The 16,046-nt window shown below is 41.3% G+C and overlaps 1 protein-coding gene across 1 annotated transcript; it reads left to right on the top strand.

Annotated features, from left to right (window-relative positions):
• The first annotated feature begins 591 nt into the window (after positions 1 to 591).
• On the top strand, positions 592 to 12,517 carry LOC124135296 (inter-alpha-trypsin inhibitor heavy chain H3-like). Its single transcript, XM_046500568.2, has 6 exons — positions 592 to 745; positions 1,798 to 1,864; positions 6,426 to 6,476; positions 8,204 to 8,320; positions 10,136 to 10,597; positions 11,593 to 12,517. Exons 1-6 carry the CDS (start codon positions 680 to 682, stop codon positions 11,853 to 11,855), a joined length of 1,026 nt encoding a protein of 341 aa, XP_046356524.2. The 5' UTR covers positions 592 to 679; the 3' UTR covers positions 11,856 to 12,517.
• The last annotated feature ends 3,529 nt before the right edge of the window (positions 12,518 to 16,046 follow it).

Below are 16,046 nucleotides of genomic sequence, written 5' to 3'. Positions count from 1 at the left end.
TGTATACAGCATCCATAACTTCGGACTATTCTCCCTAATTAAACTATGATCTGACGACGGAAATACAGTAAACTACGGTTATAACGAACACAAAGGGACCAATAATTTTAGTTCGTAATAACCGTAGTTCGTTATAAGCATATTTACAGCATGTATACAACAGATGGTCGGGACTAAAATTAAGTTCGTTTTATCGGTCAGTTCGTAATAAGCGTGTTCGTTATAAACGCAGTTTACTGTACTCTTCAGAGAGGCGTTAAACCCCACACACTCACTCAATTTTAAATGTCTACACATATAGTGCCGAGCAATAGAAGTATACACCCATGTCTGACGGTGGCTAAAAATGAAACAAATAAGAGATTGCAGGTTATATGCTATGGGGATAAATATGACACGGGTACCATAGTTATGTTTTTGGACGTTAAGTTTGCAGTGTTTTAGCAACTGTTTCCAGCCTCGTAACGTCTTGATAACATTTGTAATATTTTGGTGAAATCTAATTTTCAAGGGTATACCTTCTTTTGCCCGAGAGTGTAGACGGCATACACTATACACATTCATCGACACTCCAGGCTCGGAATGAAATGGTGAAATCGACACCGAGTTTTGTGATATCGACAACAGCGAGGATGTTGATAACACTGAAATAGACACCGAATACGCCTGTGTTGACAAGATGGCGGTCTGCAAGCTGATGTGTTTCGCCCTGCTTATGGGGGCAGTCTGCTCTTCAACAGGACGGGTAAATCTTTGATGTTTTGTTGAAAAAATCTTAATATAACGTTGATTGGGGTTTTTGAAAATATTTTTTTGTTTTCTCCGATCATTATGTGGCAAGACGCATTTGTGTGTCTGTCAAATCGTACCATAAAATACATATTTATGGTACATGTAAGTGCTTAATTAATCAATTAATAGGCTTAACAAGCATCATAAGTGCACCTGGGATTGACCTTTCTCTTAATGACAAGGTTTACTGTTGTGAATGTCTCTGTGGGATAAGGGTAATCTTTTAATGCTACGTCTTTGTTTACTTTCATCAAAATTTGCCATAACTGCCACATTGTCAGAGCTTGATGTCTCTTTTAAGCTATGCACGTTGACTTCACGTCCTTTTTGTATTGATTATGACTAATCATCAATATTGGAATAACCATTTCTCTTGTGGGCACGGGTGGCCCAGTCGCCTGAGGCGTCGCAGTTCGCTATACAGATACTATGATGATGAGGTCGAATCCAACATTCGCCCTGACCGTGTATCTAGGCTTGTCACCTCCACCCCGTGATCGTGGGTTAAAGTATCTGAGACCTTCATCACCTTGAGTCTTCCTACCACTGTACCACATCAAGCTAATGCGCCGTTAAATAACTGAAATACTGCTCAAAACTGCGTTTAACAAAACTCACTGACTCTACGTCTCTATGATATAACCATGATTTAACGTTCACGGGACAATAATTCATAAACGGAATTCCAACCGATACATTTTATATATGATTACATTATATCATAATGAAACAAGTATACATACATACTTTATGTAAACTTTCTTATATGTAGTATCTAACAAATGCATAAAAGTAAATGATTATGATTTAAGTAAAATTATTTGATAAAAAAAAATCACAAAGCAACTTACTGTTTTCTGCGGTACATCCTACGCGAAAATATTAACATTGTACACTGTCTCCCTCTCATTAACACATACGAAATATAAACCTATAAAATCTGTTTACAATAATTTCGGAATTGATTTCCTTGTTGCATATTGTATGACTGTCTTCGTCTTTCAGGCCAATGAAAATGCAGAGAAGAAAAGGGGGTTCCCCTATCAGTTTGAAGCACCAATGAACGAAAGAGGTAAAATCGCGACCACATATATACAGTGGTCAACCGAAACACAAACAGCTTATAAGATTAGAAAGCTATCACTGGATAGTCACAATTCTGTTCCTTTTAAACAACATCCAATAATATTGTAAGGATATTGAGTTTGTTTGTCGTTTGTTTAACCTACTCACTGCAAGATTGAGGGGATATCAAATAAATAATCGAGACAAACCAGTGATTGATGTATGAAGGTTATTATACAAGCGTGTGTCATACTGATTTTACGAAACAAGAGTCAGAGTTCTTGTATTTCACGAGCTTACTGATCACGACCGCTGTCTGAGAAAGCAAACAATCTTCAGCTGTGACGTCGTTTCTGGTGTGGCGTCATTCTGAATGACGTCAACAATGCCGTCCGGACGACGCAAACAATACACTGGCGCGCGTGAAGTGATATTTGCACTAGTGCACATACGATATTTATTAACTCGGTTATTTCTTATCCAATATGAGTATAAATGGAGGATATAAGAGTATAAATGGAGGATCTCACCCAAGTGTATTTTGATATAAAATATATCTACACGAGTCGAATGTTGATATAATTGATATCAAAAGACACAAGGGTGAGATTCTATTTATCATCCAAAATAATTCTTCCAACTTTTTCAGTTTGTAGACGTCACAATGGTCTGAAAAGTATTGCGATGCCATTTCATTGCAGCGATATCTATAATGTACATATATATACATGTATATCTCACTCAAGCGATCTGTCCTGTGTGAATCAGTTTTGTATGATAAATATAGAATACTAAATTACCTCCCCTGTAATACCAATTTTATGAAACGAGTGAATAGTTCTGGTATTTGATGAGCGAAAGCGAGTCAGATACCAGAACTATTCACGAGTTTCATAAAATTGGTATTACACGGGAGCGAGTTTAGTATTTTATTTATTACGTGCCATTTATACCTTTTTTAGAATTTCACTGTCGTGTATGAATAGGCAGACACCTACACGATCCACAACGTAATCCCTACACGATCCACAACGTAATCCAACTGAGTTTAACAGAATAATACTTCAAACACGTAAAACGTTGACACATATTAATTTAATACCTTACAACGGCCCACCTTTAGAATTCATGCGTCCGTTCCATAAAGTTATGGTAGCGCTAAGGTTATCGTAACTCACATACTTTAACAGAAACTTACGACTATAGTTGCTCTACACTACGATAGCATTGTGGAACGGGACCCTGCACCACAGAGTTTACAATCACGTCACAATACTCTATGACGTTATTTGTGGAAAACAAAACAATGCCATGTGACGTCAGTCTAGCAACGGGGTTGCTAGGGTTAGTGTGTGTGCATAAGCCCCTCTCGGTGATCTCCTCACGTAATGCCGTTGAATAAGTTCTGAGAGCTCTCAGTGTTTTTTAGTGGAACTTGTTCCCGCAGTACATAAGCACACATGTGTAATACAGCTGTATGTTTATTAAACAGGCGATCTCTTCATGGGGAAGTAATAAATATGTGCAACATCCCACGCCGCGGGGATACAATGCAAACAGCCAAGTCGTACGGTAATCGTCGGTTGTCGGGGACTACTCTCACCCGGAATAACAATGTACTGATACTATTACAAGAAGATATTGTGATAAATATTCGACCATTGAACAGTTTGCTATCATATCTGTACAATGGAAACAGAAACTAACCGCAAGCTTTCTTATCAGGGCGGGAAATATGCGAACTGAAGTTATAAATAATCAAACCTAATGAAATGTTGACGTCGGTATGATAACAAATAGGGTTTCACTCCACCACTTACCTCCGTGGGGATACCGATGACGAATTGAAGACCCCCTGTCATATGTTGGTAATATTGTTGTTGTTGTTTGTTATTTTACGCCGCACTCAGCAGTATTCCAGCTATATGTCGGCGATCTGTAAATAATCGAGTCTTGATCAGACAATCCAGTGATTGATATCTTGAGCATCTGGGATGCGATTGGGATGCGATGACATGCATCAAAAAGTCAGCGAGCCTGACCACCCGATCCCGTTAGTCGCCCCTAACGACAAGCATAGTCGCCTTTTACGGCAAGCATGGGTTGATGAAGACCTATTCTACCCCGGATCTTCACGGGTCGTTAGTAAAAAGAGCTGACTGGTGATTATATCCAGTTCCCGTTGTATATGCAGAAATGTATCTATCTTGCAGAAGATCACTTTTTGTGCAGACCTCGTACAAAATTCATCAAATAATAAGCATAATTTTAACATGTGAGTCGAAGGCTGTTGTAGTGTAAAAGTTGCAAAGGTTACTAAAACGAAAGTCGTTGTTAGATTTGTATTTTATTAATTCATTCATTCCACATAATTACTTGAAGTGTTTGTGTCACATGGAAAAAAGGAAAAACAACCCAAACAATTTACAACCACCTTTTAAACATTTTACGTTTTGAGAAATGGCTAAATGAAATCGATATCCTGATTTCGTTTTGGAAATGAAGCTGGCTTTTGTATTATTGCTTACCGATAGTGCATGTCTATATGTTAACAGATTCACTTTAATAAACTATACAGGCCATGGACACGTTTGTCAGCTACATGCCTGACACAAGTCAATCAGGTTCAAAACTAGCAAAAATTCACGAAAATTAAGCTTAAAAGTTTGCAGAACTGTGTGCAAAATCATCAAAAATTAGTTGTAGAATTTACAAAAAATCTAGATTTTTTGGGCCGCGGAATACAGCGGGTGCTGACAATCGGATGATAACAATGTGTGAACTGGCTGATTGTGCGTCATTGGGGTGGGATACACTTCTCCAAATCAAATTTCTAAAATAATGTGCAATTCGTATACATTTGAATTGTTGGGTGACGAGATCTAGACCGATTTAGAGTACAAAACACCCCGGAATAAAGGAGGTTCTAGCAAGAGTTATGTCCCTTTTAAACTCGCAACTTCGAACTCGCAACCCACTCTCCTACCCAGAGTTCCATGCGGCCGGCAGCCAGCTAGCATAGTACCTCTGCCACAGGCCAGCGCCATGTGACGATTCGTCACATCTTTCACAGTCCATTCAAGATATTGCATATGCTTTTCATCCGTTTCATGTTTGACAAGTCTACACATTTTCAAAAACAAATGTCAAAGAATGGTTAACTTTCATTGAGAAAGTATGCAAATACGTAAAAATCTACTTGTTTTTGCGTAGTTATCCTATGTTTACATTGGTTGTACGGCTCCACGTTCTGTCATCGAAGCCCAACGGAGAGCTAGCGACACGGTCACTTTGATGCATAAATATATATTGTCATGCAACTCACTGTCGCAGTTGTAGTAGCATATCTATGTAGTAATGCAAAACAATATGTAAAGCGCCCCCAAATGCTTGCATTAGTCCGTTCTATACTGATTTCTGAAAAAGCGCGTTTGTTTACAAACAAGAGAAAAGTCCGGTCACGTGATATACAAATTAGCCTGTGGCAGTGGTGTTATGCTGAGTCACCGCTGCGACGGAGTGTGCTCGCAACCAACTGACCGTAATGTTTGCAAACAAGTGATGACTTCCGTGACGCCGAATATTATTCACCCAGCTAAATTATTTTCTTTGTTTGTCAATTTGAATTTCTTTTTTATTTCAACTATCATGCAAATGGTATTTTGTAAGGGGGGGGGGGGGGGGGGGGGTGGGGCAGTTTGGGGATTTTCTGTTCGTCTGCAATCTCGAACCAATCTGATCAAACAAGCAAAAAGGTAAATTCATCTAGGAAATCTGGTCGGTCGTAAACCTTTTCAAAATTCACTTTGATTGCATTCACAATGACATAATAAAAAAAAAGAAACGTGACTACATCTAGGGTGAGAGGGCACACGTCAAGAGTCTAGTGGGGTGGTCGGGTAGCCTGGTGGTTAAAGCGTTCGCTCGTCACGTCGAAGACCCGGGTTCGATTCCCGACATGGGTGCAATGTGTGAAGCCCATTTCTGGTGTCCCCCGCCGTGATATTGCTGGAAGCGGCGTAAAACCATACCCCACTCACTTGATTGAGTGAGTGAGTGAGTTTGGTTTCACGCCGCTTCTAGCAATATTACAGCAATTTCGACGTGACGACCGAACACTTTAACCACTAGGCTACCCGACCGCCCCCACTCAATTAAGAGTCTAGTAACGGTCTCTTCCACACCGACGGCTGCGATGTCAGCCGAGAGTCTAACGAAGGTGAAACGCGCTGGGGAGGAGCTTGCAACAATTTATGTAAATGATCACGGTCCGTTGCCAGTACGTGATTATGCTTACATATATATTGAAGGGATCATCTTTAAATCTTCATGTAACTCTTCATTCACTCTTTTTCTTTTGAGAACGTGTCACTATGTCAACACGATCATTATAAATACTCGGCCGTTATGGAAAAGATGTTTTTGGTTGAAAGAGAGCTAAAATATTCATACGTTTTAAATGCATATTTGATACCGTTGTATTCAAATTCAAATGGGTCACTATTCCAACAGAACCATCTATAACATCTAAATACACTTTTTATGTCTAAAACTTCATGTTTTTGCAGCATTTCGGGAGCACATAAAGAGACTTGAAAACGCATCGAGATATGGTGTAGGTAAGTTGGAATATATGTATAAATATCGAATTAAGAACATCATTCTCTAGTTCTTGTCAATCCTAGTATACAATACCATCACCCAAACAGGCCCCGCTAGGTTCACTGTAACTAGGGAAGAAATATGCCGCTACAAGATATTTCAGATTATCCGTCCTTTTGCAAGGGTTTTTCAGCATCCATTTACGAGGGAAAGACATTCCGTTATTGCGAGTGAGTGAGTGAGTGAGTTGGGTTTAACGCCGCTTTTAACAGTATTCCAGTTAATATCGCGGCGTGTCAGCTTAATGTGGGAGGAAAGCCCGAGGTGATGCAGGTCTCAGACGTTTACCACTTCGGTGAAACCGGTGGGTATGGTGCTGACAAACCTAGAAACATAATCGGGGCGAACCGGGATTCGAACCCACAATCCTAGCTTTCTGGCGTGCCCAAGGGACGCACTCTGCACAACGAATCGTGGCGCCTTAGACGACTGGGCCACCCGTGCCCCCTTCGTAATTGCGAGTTTCGAGTAGGTTATTATATATTATCCAATGACGTTTCATGAGAAACAGTGTCAATATCGGAAAGTTAGTACACTCAAGCATTCTACCCTTATTCTACTAGCTCTGATAAACGCCAGGTAACTATTGGAAGAATAGAGGCCAGATCTCTCTCACACACCGGGCCCAGCAAATAGTCAGAGAGGGGGACCGGGGTTGACCCAAACGCCCGTAAAATATACCCAAAGACCACACACTGCCAAAATTGGCATGGTTCCATGTTAATTCGGTGCACCAAACCTGGCTTGCACGTTTATAATAGTTGCATGCAATGCATATATTTATTTAAGCATTTAAGTTGCCGGTGGCATGTAGCCCGTGTTAGGGTTGTTCCCACTGTGAGAACACCCCGTTTTAATTGTATGAATAATATTGTATACCCAAATATATTTGACAAATTTATTTATTTTTAAGAGAAGTTTGTATTCATGACTCAACTTGTTCCCGTCGCTATATGGCTGAAATAATGCCGATGCGACGGTAACTTTTAACTCATCCACTCAGCATTTAAACTGACCACTACATGTAGACATTTTGTGGATGCTATATGTTCATTGATGATAACGTCAAAGTAACCGTGGGAGTTGAACGCACGCCGCAACGATAAATGTATATCTCGAAGTCTGTCATATGTTAGACATGAAGACCTGTATGTACAAGTAGAATTCAAACGTACCATGTGATTAATGCACACTCAGTTATATCCTCACGTGTCTCGAATTCCAACTCGAGTGAAGAACTACTGTGCAAGGCCGCTGTTACCTTTTTTAAACGGGAGGGGGGGCAAATATTTGTACAACTATCACTTGTCCCCAATTTGATTCAAAACTGTTTTCTATAAAAATAATCTAGGGGGCAACTGCCCCCCCCCCCCCCCCCCCCCCCCCCCCCCCCCAAAAAAAAAAAACCGAATCATTTTCAACTTTAGAAATAATACATATCCACCAACATTCCAATTCATACAGGAGCTCACTGAATTTTATAAGTTAACAAAATATGCCTCCGTCATTAATTGTAACAGAAATTACTTTGATAAACTTTGGTCAGGCTGTCATGCTTTATTACTGTGAATATATTGTCCTGCAAAACCGTGTAAATGCTCTAGAAAAATAAACAAATTATTTAAAAAATATTGAGCGCCATATACATTCGATTCGACTGTAATCCTCGATGCTGTGTTTGTAGACGGTGACCCAGACTTCATAGTGGACGTGCAGGGGTTGTTGATCAGCTATCCGCTTTGCTTCCATGTCGGCGGGCAACAGGGAGAGGTGCTCCGTCTCCTTCAACACCAAAACCTGTGTGAGTGGTCTCCCTTCTCTGACTGAGATGCAAGCTCCTTCCCAGCGCGTGACACCTTCGTTACACTCTCGGTAACATCGCTGCCACCAGTGTGGGCGCGGCCATTACAAGAATCTTGAAATTTGCCCTCAAACCCCAAACGTAGTAACGTTGATATTTTTGTTTTTGTCTTTGGGAATGCCATCATATTTCATTTTGAAAAGGTTTACGACTGACCATGTTTTCTAGATGAATTTACTTTGTTGTTTTAATAATCAGATTGGTTCGAGATTGCAGACTAACGGAAAATCAACCAACTTCTCCCTTACATTCTTACTATATCAATAACACGATAGTTTAAATGAAATAGAAATTCAAATTGACAAACCAAGAAAGTAATTTAGCAGCGATAAGTGTATTCGGCGTCACGACAGTCGTCACTTGTTTGTAAACATAACGGTCATTCGGTTGCGAGTTCAACTCCAAGCATGGTTGTGGCCACCTATTCAATGTGGGGAGTTTTGACTGGTGGCAGCGATGTAGACATGATGGGGTATTGTATTAACCAACCACTAAAAACATTGACTAAAATTGGAATTTATGATCGTCGGATCGTGGCACAACAAGGGGGCACAACTCTGCACAGCGAGTTGTGGTGCCGAACTCACTTACCAACTTAGTACAGTTTTTCAGTTTCTTAACGGCGTAGCCCACGGTGTCGTTGTACTAATCAACCTTAGCGCTACGACTGTCTTCGTTGAGGTATGGGAGTTACGATCACCAAAGATCGCTTTTTATAACTGTACCCTGTTCCTAGACATGTGACCCAAGATTCGGGGTAGATTAGGTCTTCAGCAACCCATGCTTGCTGTAAAAAGCGACCATGCCTGTTGTAAGAGGCGACTAACGGGATCGGGAGGTCAGGCTCGCTGACTCGGTTGATGCATGTCATCGATCCCAATTATGTGGATCGATGTTCATGATGTCAATCACTGGATTTTCTGGTCCAGACTCCATTATTTACAGACCGCCGTCATATAGCTGGAATATTGCTGAGTGCGGCGTAAAACAACAAACCAAACCAAACCAAACCCTAGACATGTTCCAGTTTTTGTGAAACCCACGATCACTCGATCAGCAGTCGTTGGTACTGACAGAACGGAGCGAACCAGGGATTCAAAACATAATGAGGCCAGGGTTATTATTTATTGTATGTGTCAAGAGATAACTGGACAGTTGTCGATATTGGTTTAATGAGAATTATCTAGACGAATCTTTCAGTTTCTATTAAACGAGTGAGTGAGCATATTGTGGCTTCAATTGGGTTAAATCAAATCTCTCATCAAAGGACAGTACAATAACTGGCAATATATCACAGATTGTCTTTTAAAACTAGTCTTAGAACACTAAAAATATCACACTCTGTGACACCCCAGCAGGACATGCTCCATCGGTAGAGAGTAGAGTGACCTAGAATAGATCTTCAGCAACTCATGCTTGCCATGAAAGGCGACCTGCTTGTCGAAAGAGGCGACTAACGGGATCGGGTGGTCAGGCTCACTGACTTGGTTGATGCATGTTATCGCAATGCTCACTATATCAATCACTGGATTGTCTGGTCAAGACTCGATTATTTACAGACCGCCGCCATATAGCTGGAATATTGCTGTGTGTGGCGTTAAACAACAAACAAACAAATAAACAAAAACTAGGCGATTCCACAGTTTTGTGTTATACGATTAGGGAGTGCTCTTCACAAGGAATATCACTAAGACGATGATCTAAAACAGAATCCACTATTGGCACATTTGACTAATATGGAATATTTCTTTTCAGCGCTTTTCGTCAACGCCAAAATAATTGAACGAAACGAGACTCGCAAGACGTACCTGGGATCAGTTGCCATTATTCGTCATAATGTGAGAATATTCGCCACAAGAAGAGCCGTCCAGATCAACCGATATACCTTCAGCTGGTCAGGTATGACCGCCTTCCGCTTGTACGGCCATCGGGTCGTCGTTGGCCAGAATCTCTTGGCCGTGACCTTCAGAAACAAAAACGTAACGCTTGTCATCAGACGTCACGAGATATCAGTGGATTATGAGGACTCTTTCGTGGAGCCATCCAATAATGTTGGAGAATCGATGTCAGAGATTGTCCAGAGTCATATGACGCCATCAAATCACGACGTGACGTCCCGAAATCACGATGTGCAGTCACCAAATCCGAACTTCGCCTATCTCGGGTTCTACATTGCAGATTCTACAGGACTTACCGCGCCATGCCATGGCCTCTTGGGTAATGCACTCAAAAATCAATTAACTAAAGTTCCATATGTAACAGTAATATTACTTGTAGACAATTTCGATCGATTTAGTATTTTCACTGTAAAAAGAAATGACGTCATCCGCTGTTTGATGACATCAAATAATTCGAAAGTGACGTCATATAGGTGTGTCGTCACTCCGCAGATTATTTCTTTTCTAGATGATTTTGAGTAAGATAACATACAGTAAACTACGGTTATAGCGAACTCAAAGGGACTACTAATTTTAGTTCGTCATAACCGTAATTCGTTATAAGCATATATACAGCATAACTACAGCAAATAGTCGGGACTAAAAATGTAGTTCGTTATATCCGACAGTTCGTTATAAGCGTGTTCGTTATAACCGTAGTTTACTGTAGATTTATGTTACTTTTACTCATTAAGTAATTCACTCCTAGCTGGGGGCCTTGGCAAACATGGAGAAGCGACGTGACGTGCCAACGCTTTAGCCATTAAGTGAATGATTGAGTGAGTTAGGTTAAACGCTGCTTTGAACAGTATTCCAGTTATATCACGGAATGCTCTTTAATGTTAGAGGAAAGCCCGATGTGATGCCGCTCTCAGACGTTTACTACTTTGATGAAACCCACGAACACGGGTATGGTGCTGACGAACCGAGAAACATAATCGGGGTGAACCGGTATTCGAACCCAAGATCATAGTTTTCTAGCATGCTCAAGCGGTGCAACTCTGCACGGCGAATTGCGCCGCCTGAGACGACACCCCCCTTTAGCCACTAAGAGTGAGTGAGTGAGGATTGTTTTACGCCACTTTTAGCAATATTTCAGCAATAACAAGGCGTGGGGCACCGGCAATGGGCTTCACACATTGTACCCATGTGGGGAATCGAACCCGTCTTCGGCGTGACAAGCGAACACTTTAACCACTTTTTTGTAACCACTTTAACCAAGTTGGAAGTATCTTTCATTAAATAAATTTTTAAAAGTCTTTTTTTTCTTACCAGGCCAGTTTGTCCATAAAAGTGTGCTACTCACTTCCGTGCAAGTAAGGAACGGAAAGAGAAAGGGGAAAATCGCAGTTGTCTCCCCTTTTTACAGCACGCACACTTTCAGCATGGCTACATTAACTGAACGCACGAATCACGGCACAGGGAGAAATGTGACCTGCTGGCGTCTCCGACGTGGCGGAGACAGCATTGTTGACGGTAACTACATCGACTACATGGTCTCACATCTTCGGGACACAGAGATCATAAGGTTTCACTGAACACCTGCACTCACTTTCAACTGTGTCGGGACAAGGTTACGGAAAGAGACGAGTGATCACGAAACCGATGTTGGCCTAAAGAGAACCACTGTTCTCAGAATACAAAGATTTTCACAGAATCATATATAATGTGAGAACGTAAACATATTACCATATTGGTATTGGTTACGATATATGCTTTATAAACTACGAAAATAATTGGATTAGTTTATTAAAATAATCTTGCAGCAGTGAATACCAAACACTGGCTAAAGGACATATAGTGAAACCCCACTAATACGGACAGTACCGTTCCCAGTGAAATATCCACTCTTGGATGCATAGTTTTGTTTGTTTGCTGTTTAAAGCCGCAGTCAGCAATTCAATACTCCACTTTTGGCCTGTAATAATCGAGACAAGCAGATAATCCAGTGATTGACATGAACATCGATCTCCACAATTGAGATACGATGACATGCACCAACAAAGTCAACGAGCCTGACCACCCGATCCCGTTAGTCGCCTCTTACGTCAGTGATACCCTGTGACGCCATGAAATAATCAGTAACGGTGTATGTATGTATTACGTTTGCGATGTTGTAGGGAGCGCGAAATCATAATTCACATGTGTTTCTAAAACACGTTTGTCCCAATATTATGACTAATAAATTGTGTCATATAGACGTTGGGTGTTTGACGTCATTCAATCCGGCGACATTGAGACCTTCTACGAGTGTTATATCAAACTTGGTACAGGGAAACCAGCCAAGAGCATCGAACCATCCACTGAAAACAAGTATCTTCATATGATCATCACTTACTGTAGTTCTACCCACACTCGCAATTCCAGTTATATCTCGGAGTGAGTGAGTATGGTTTAACGCCGCTTTTAGCAATATTCCAGCAATATCACGGCGGTGGATACCAGAAAATGGCTTCAAACATTAGATGTGGGGAATCGAACCCGGGTATTTTCGTGACGAGCGAACGCTTTAACCACTAGACTACCCCATCGCCCATCTATCTCGGAATCTCGAAGTTTAATTACACATATGGCGGGTCTGCTCGGAGTCAGTATAGTGTGTGTGAGTGAGGTGTACATGTTAAACTGCGGCATGGTATCTCAATGGGATAGGGGGCGGTCGGGTAGCCTAGTGGTTAAAGCGCTCGCTCGTCACGCCAAAGACTCGGGTTCTATTCCCGACATGGGTACAATGTGTAAAGCCCATGTCTGGTGTCCCCCGCCGTGATATTGCTGGAATATTGCTAAAAGCGGCGTTAAACCAAACTCATTCACTCACTCACTCAATTGGATAGCACTATAAAACCGGCATTTGGCCGGAATGGTACAGACAGACACGCACGCACGCACGCACGCACACATGCAGGAAGCTTATAAGTGCATTATTCTTGAACGCAACGATAAACCCTATGTCACCTCACCTATAAACACGGACAGTCATAGTCTGGTTTCCCTATTAACTATAAACACAAACTGTACTTCCGAGGTAAACATAATCATGAAGGAGTTGTTCTGATTGTACTGACAGGTAACACTTTCACCTGAAGATGAACGCCCTCAGAGCACTCCCGAACACAGCCGATTGTGCCCAAAGCTACCATAAATTTGTTCCTAGTGTGTTATTTTTAGCACGAAAGACGTCATCCTCCTCAATAATCACATGTGAATGGATGGCTGATTCCTTAAAGTACGCGTTGACAACTATACATTAGAGCGACTTGTCATCTACTCGACGTCTTCATCCGAAAGAGTTCCATCATCCATGAATAGATATATTGTTCAGATACAGAAACCTCGTGAAGTCTACATTTATATTTTTTAGGTAGATTTAAAAATAATTAATTTGTCCCAGTCAAAAGAGAAAAAAATATATTTGGTCCTCAGGGTCTGCCAAAAAAGTCTTGTTATTGCTGGAAGGGAAACAACAATCAAATTCTTAGTCCTCTAGCCGGTACCTTTTTAATTAGCCCGCCAAATCACCATAAGCCAATTTGCGTCAGGGACCCAACAAAATTGCCTTCTCACCAGCGAGGGGCAAACTGGGGGAGGGGGGGGGGACCTCGTTGACAGCGTGAGGGAATCCTCGCATTTGAGTGGATGAAAATTCATCTGCATGTGTAAATGTGTATGTACAGTTATGTAATTTAGGATACAGGAAATACGTGTCCGTTTTATTTTTGTAACAATTAAAATCAACAGCAACGACCCTTTTTTCAGGCGAACTGCATATAATACAACAATTACTACTCCCTTCTTGTCATCATTCTTGTGTATTTGTCGTCATTCACTTGATGCTCAGTTAATGACTTTATTACAGGTATAATAAGTGGTAGAACCACAAGAGTTATTTGACAAAGACTATGCAAAATAACGTTCACCCCTGCCTCTGAGGGTGTCAATGTAATACAGCAATCAGTGGTTCGCTTGTGTCTGGGGTAATTACTTATCTCCGATACGGTTATAAATCCAGGTTTGATGAGGTGAATGTACAACATGTTATGTAATATGCACGTGACAGGGCAGCTGGATTGCAAAAACAAACATCGAAGATAATACGTTGATCGATTAATCATTGTTATCTTGCACAGTAGATTTGTCCAAAGTAAGTGTTTACAAGTGTATATTTACTAAAGCAGACGGAATAGTGCCTATTGCAACACGGAATCCCCGCGGTGCAGTCCGACAAGCTTAGGTTGCTAGGGAACTATTGTAACACGGAATCCCCAAGGTGCAGTCTGACAAGCATAGGTTTTTATGGACCTATTGTAACACGGAATCCCCAAGGTGCAGTCCGACAAGCATAGGTTGCTACTGACCTATTGTAACACGGAATCCCCAAGGTGCAGTCCGACAAGCATAGGTTGCTAGGGAACTATTGCAAAACGGAATCCCCAAGGTGCAGTCCGACGAGCATAGGTTGCTATGGACCTATTGCAAAACGGAATCCCCAAGGTGCAGGCCGACGAGCATAGGTTGCTAGGGAACTATTGTAACACGGAATCCCCAAGGTTCAGGCCGACGATCATAGGTTGCTACTGACCTATTGTAACACGGAATCCCCAAGGTGCAGTCCGACAAGCTTAGGTTGCTAGGGAACTATTGTAACACGGGATCCCCAAGGTGCAGTCCGACAAGCTTAGGTTGGTACTGACCTATTGTAATCCCCACGGTGCATTGGTTTTGACTTCTCGAGTCAGGGCTACCACGAGAGCAGGTGGTATGTTTGTTAACAAGATCATAAATGTCAAACCATGACACACTAGGTCTGCATGTTTCCTTGATTTCACGGATAGCAGCTAAATAGAACATTCAATCATTCTGGAGACACGCAATGCTTACACCTGCCACCGTGTACTTTGATGACTTCACTCAGAGAGCGGTGTATGCAACAACTATGTCTTGAATAATGAATCATTTTTGATAAATGTCTGTTGCATAATTCATATTAAATGCGAAAACATCGGTTTGGCGCCTCACGCTGACGTATTTGTAACGGATATTGAAACGATTTACATATTCCGCTTAAAACTGTTTACATACTATTCTAAACCTGGGATTGTGAATGAAGACGAGCTATACTTCTTAGCTACAATTGCAAAACCAGAAATATTTTTAACTAAAAAGATTAGCTTGTATATTTAAAAAATAAAATAAAACAGCCCTCAGTGTGCGTGTGCGTGCGTGTGTGTGTGTGTGTGTGTGTGTGTGTGTGTGTGTGTGTGTGTGTGTGTGTGTGTGTGTGCAATGATCTGACCCGATCTTGTTACGGGTTTAATTATTATCCGCTGTACTCCACGCATAAGCATGCACAAAGCGCTTAGACATTATTACCCTAGGCGATGGATCAGTGTACGCTCATTATTTATTCTCAACTCCTAGGGAATATTCAACCCATGCTGCCCGTGCCCGTAGGTTAACAGTCACATTACTCTCTCGTACTACCGGGTACCCATACACTGCTGGTTGAACAGAGGCATATTACGAACATAGTATTTATGTTGGATATGACTCGCAACGGGCCTTTTATAGTTTATTCCTGACATTAGTAAAGGCAATAAATCCTTAATAAATGTCAAAGAACGTACATGACGTACACCACTCACTACCTTTATCTTGACCATATGTACCTGACGTCAGTCTATCATAGAATATAATAACTCCCCAGGTTAGATAAACAAATCTTATTATTT

Source organism: Haliotis rufescens, unplaced genomic scaffold, assembly GCF_023055435.1.
Source record: "Haliotis rufescens isolate VD_foot unplaced genomic scaffold, xgHalRufe1.0.p SCAF_70, whole genome shotgun sequence".
Lineage (NCBI taxonomy): Eukaryota > Metazoa > Mollusca > Gastropoda > Lepetellida > Haliotidae > Haliotis > Haliotis rufescens.
This window is presented reverse-complemented; position numbering and strand designations above follow the sequence as displayed.